This window comes from Excalfactoria chinensis, unplaced genomic scaffold (genome assembly GCF_039878825.1).
Source record: "Excalfactoria chinensis isolate bCotChi1 unplaced genomic scaffold, bCotChi1.hap2 Scaffold_68, whole genome shotgun sequence".
NCBI classification, from domain to species: domain Eukaryota; kingdom Metazoa; phylum Chordata; class Aves; order Galliformes; family Phasianidae; genus Excalfactoria; species Excalfactoria chinensis.
The window spans coordinates 878,457-880,723 of NW_027315710.1; the positions used below are offsets into that span (position 1 = coordinate 878,457).

At 47.1% G+C, this 2,267-nt stretch overlaps 1 protein-coding gene across 1 annotated transcript; it reads right to left on the minus strand.

Moving 5' to 3' along the window:
- Nucleotides 1-1,067: 1,067 nt before the first annotated feature.
- On the minus strand, nucleotides 1,068-2,000 carry LOC140265072 (olfactory receptor 14J1-like). The gene has a single exon (XM_072360950.1). It carries the CDS (start codon nucleotides 1,998-2,000, stop codon nucleotides 1,068-1,070), a length of 933 nt encoding a protein of 310 aa, XP_072217051.1.
- Nucleotides 2,001-2,267: the final 267 nt, after the last annotated feature.

The following is a 2,267-nucleotide window of genomic DNA, read 5'->3' on the forward strand; positions in this document are numbered from 1 at the left end:
AATGCCTCCCAAGGGAAGTGAGGCATGCCAGGAGGTACAGCCCTGTGGTCACTCCAACCCCTCCAATGACCCCAGTGGCTGCTCCAACTTCAGTGACAGGTCCTGTGGTGATTCCAGCTCTGGCAATGAGCTCTGCAATTGCTCCAAATCCTGCAACAGCCCATCAGCCCCTTCAGCTCCTACAGTGAGCTTGAGGCTGTTAAAAGCCCTGCAACAGGTCCTAGATTTGAAAATATTTATTCATATAAATTATTATCTATGCATATATGTTTGCAAATGAATGTATTGTACATATGTAGTAATATAATATATTTTTAGATGTATAAATATATTTGTCATAATTGTTATACTTTTTCTTTTTAACTCAATGCATATAATTTAAACCACAAAACAGAGTGTCCCCGTTTTGAGTACTGTCTTGAGTCTGTCCCCGTCACTTAGTGAAGAGCACCAGAATATCTCGAGGTCTTCTCAGGGAGCAGCTCCTGAGGTACATTCCTTACACCAGCTCTGGAAGAGGCCTCCAGTTCTCTGGTCCTGCTCTGAAGGGGCTCTCTTGTTATGGCAGTGCCAGCCAGGAGACCAGCTCTGACACAGCCGTTTATACTGCCGGCTACTGACTGCAGCCCCGGAGTGCTGCTGTAGAGACAACAGGACTGTCGTGAGACACACAAGACCTTCAGGACAGCACAAATGAGAGGACTTATTAAGAGCACTGTGACAGTGTAAAGAGAGCAGGAATGAAAAGAGCACGTTGTGCTGCTGTCTGTGGCTGTAACTCAACCAGACCCAGACAAAGTAGAAAGAGAGAAAAGCTAAGGAAAAATCCATTTTGAAAGTGTTTTAACGAATCTTATAACCTATTCAGGGAATCAGGTTCCATGTTTGCATGAAATCTTGGAGTGAGAAAATGGAAAATATGTGCGAAAGAAGTGAAATAAAATTTTATTTATAAGTTCAATAACATTTCTTTGCGGATTTCTATATAACACACACTCAAACAATCAATGATGCATAAAACATGAAGAACCATCACTGGGAAACCTGAGACAAAGATGTGCACGTTATTATAACTGGAATGATGCGTACTGCAACACCTTTCTGAGAGCATGCTTGATCTCCCTGTTCCTCATGCTGTAGATAATAGGGTTCAGTGTTGGAGGAACCACTGCATACAGAAGTGCCACTGTCAGATCTAGGAGTGGGGAGGAAATGGAGGGGGGCTTCAGGTAGGCAAAAAAGGCAGTGATGAGAAATAGGGAGACCACAGCCAGGTGAGGGAGGCACGTGGAGAAGGCTTTGTGCCGTCCCTGCTCAGAGGGCATCCTCAGCACAGCAAGGAAGATCTGCACATAGGACACAACCATGAAAACAAAGCAGCCAAAGACTAAACTGATAGTAAAAATGATAACCACAACTTCCCTGAGATTTGATTCTGAGCAGGAGAGCTTGAGGATCTGGGGGATTTCACAGAAAAACTGGTTGATGACATTGCCTTGGCAGAGAGGCAGTGACAACGTACTGGCAGTGTGCAGCAGGGAACTGAGAAGCCCAGCGCCCCAGGCAGCTGCTGCCATGGTGGCACAAGCTCTGCTGTCCATCAAGGTCCCGTAGTGCAGGGGCTTGCAGATGGCAACGTAGCGGTCATAGGACATGATAGTGAGAAGGAAATACTCTGCTGAGATGAGGAAGACAAAGAAAAAGAGCTGTGCAGCACATCCTGCGTAGGAGATGGCCCTGGTGTCCCAGAGGGCGTTGGCCATGGCTTTGGGGAGAGTGGTGGAGATGCAGCCCAGGTCGAGGAGGGCCAGGTTGAGCAGGAAGAAGTACATGGGGGTGTGCAGGCGGCGGTCGCAGGCTACGGCTGTGATGATGAGGCCATTGCCCAGGAGGGCAGCCAGGTAGATGCCCAGCAAGAGCCAGAAGTGCAGGAGCTGCAGCTGCCGCGTGTCTGCCAACGGCAGCAGGAGGAACTCGCTGATGGAGCTGCTGTTGGGCATCTGCTGTTGCTGGGCTTGGAGACCTGCTCTTAGTGCAGAAGATAACAACAAGTCTTGAACATTCTCTGTCTGAGGGGAGCGCTCCTCCTGCTATAGTATATAAATTTTTATTTCACTTAGAAAAATAATTATTTAACTCCAGAACTTGTATATACTATCCTGAGCTTCACCATCACATAACGAGTTAAAAACTGGTGTGCTCTTATTTGCTTCTCATTTCCTAATCATGCCCCAGCTTCCAGGATAGTTTCCTCTTTACTGCATCTG

Bases quoted from the DNA above. Each gene is read 5' to 3' on its own strand.
- LOC140265072 (XM_072360950.1), bottom strand. From the start codon at position 2,000: ATGCCCAACAGCAGCTCCATCAGCGAGTTCCTCCTGCTGCCGTTGGCA.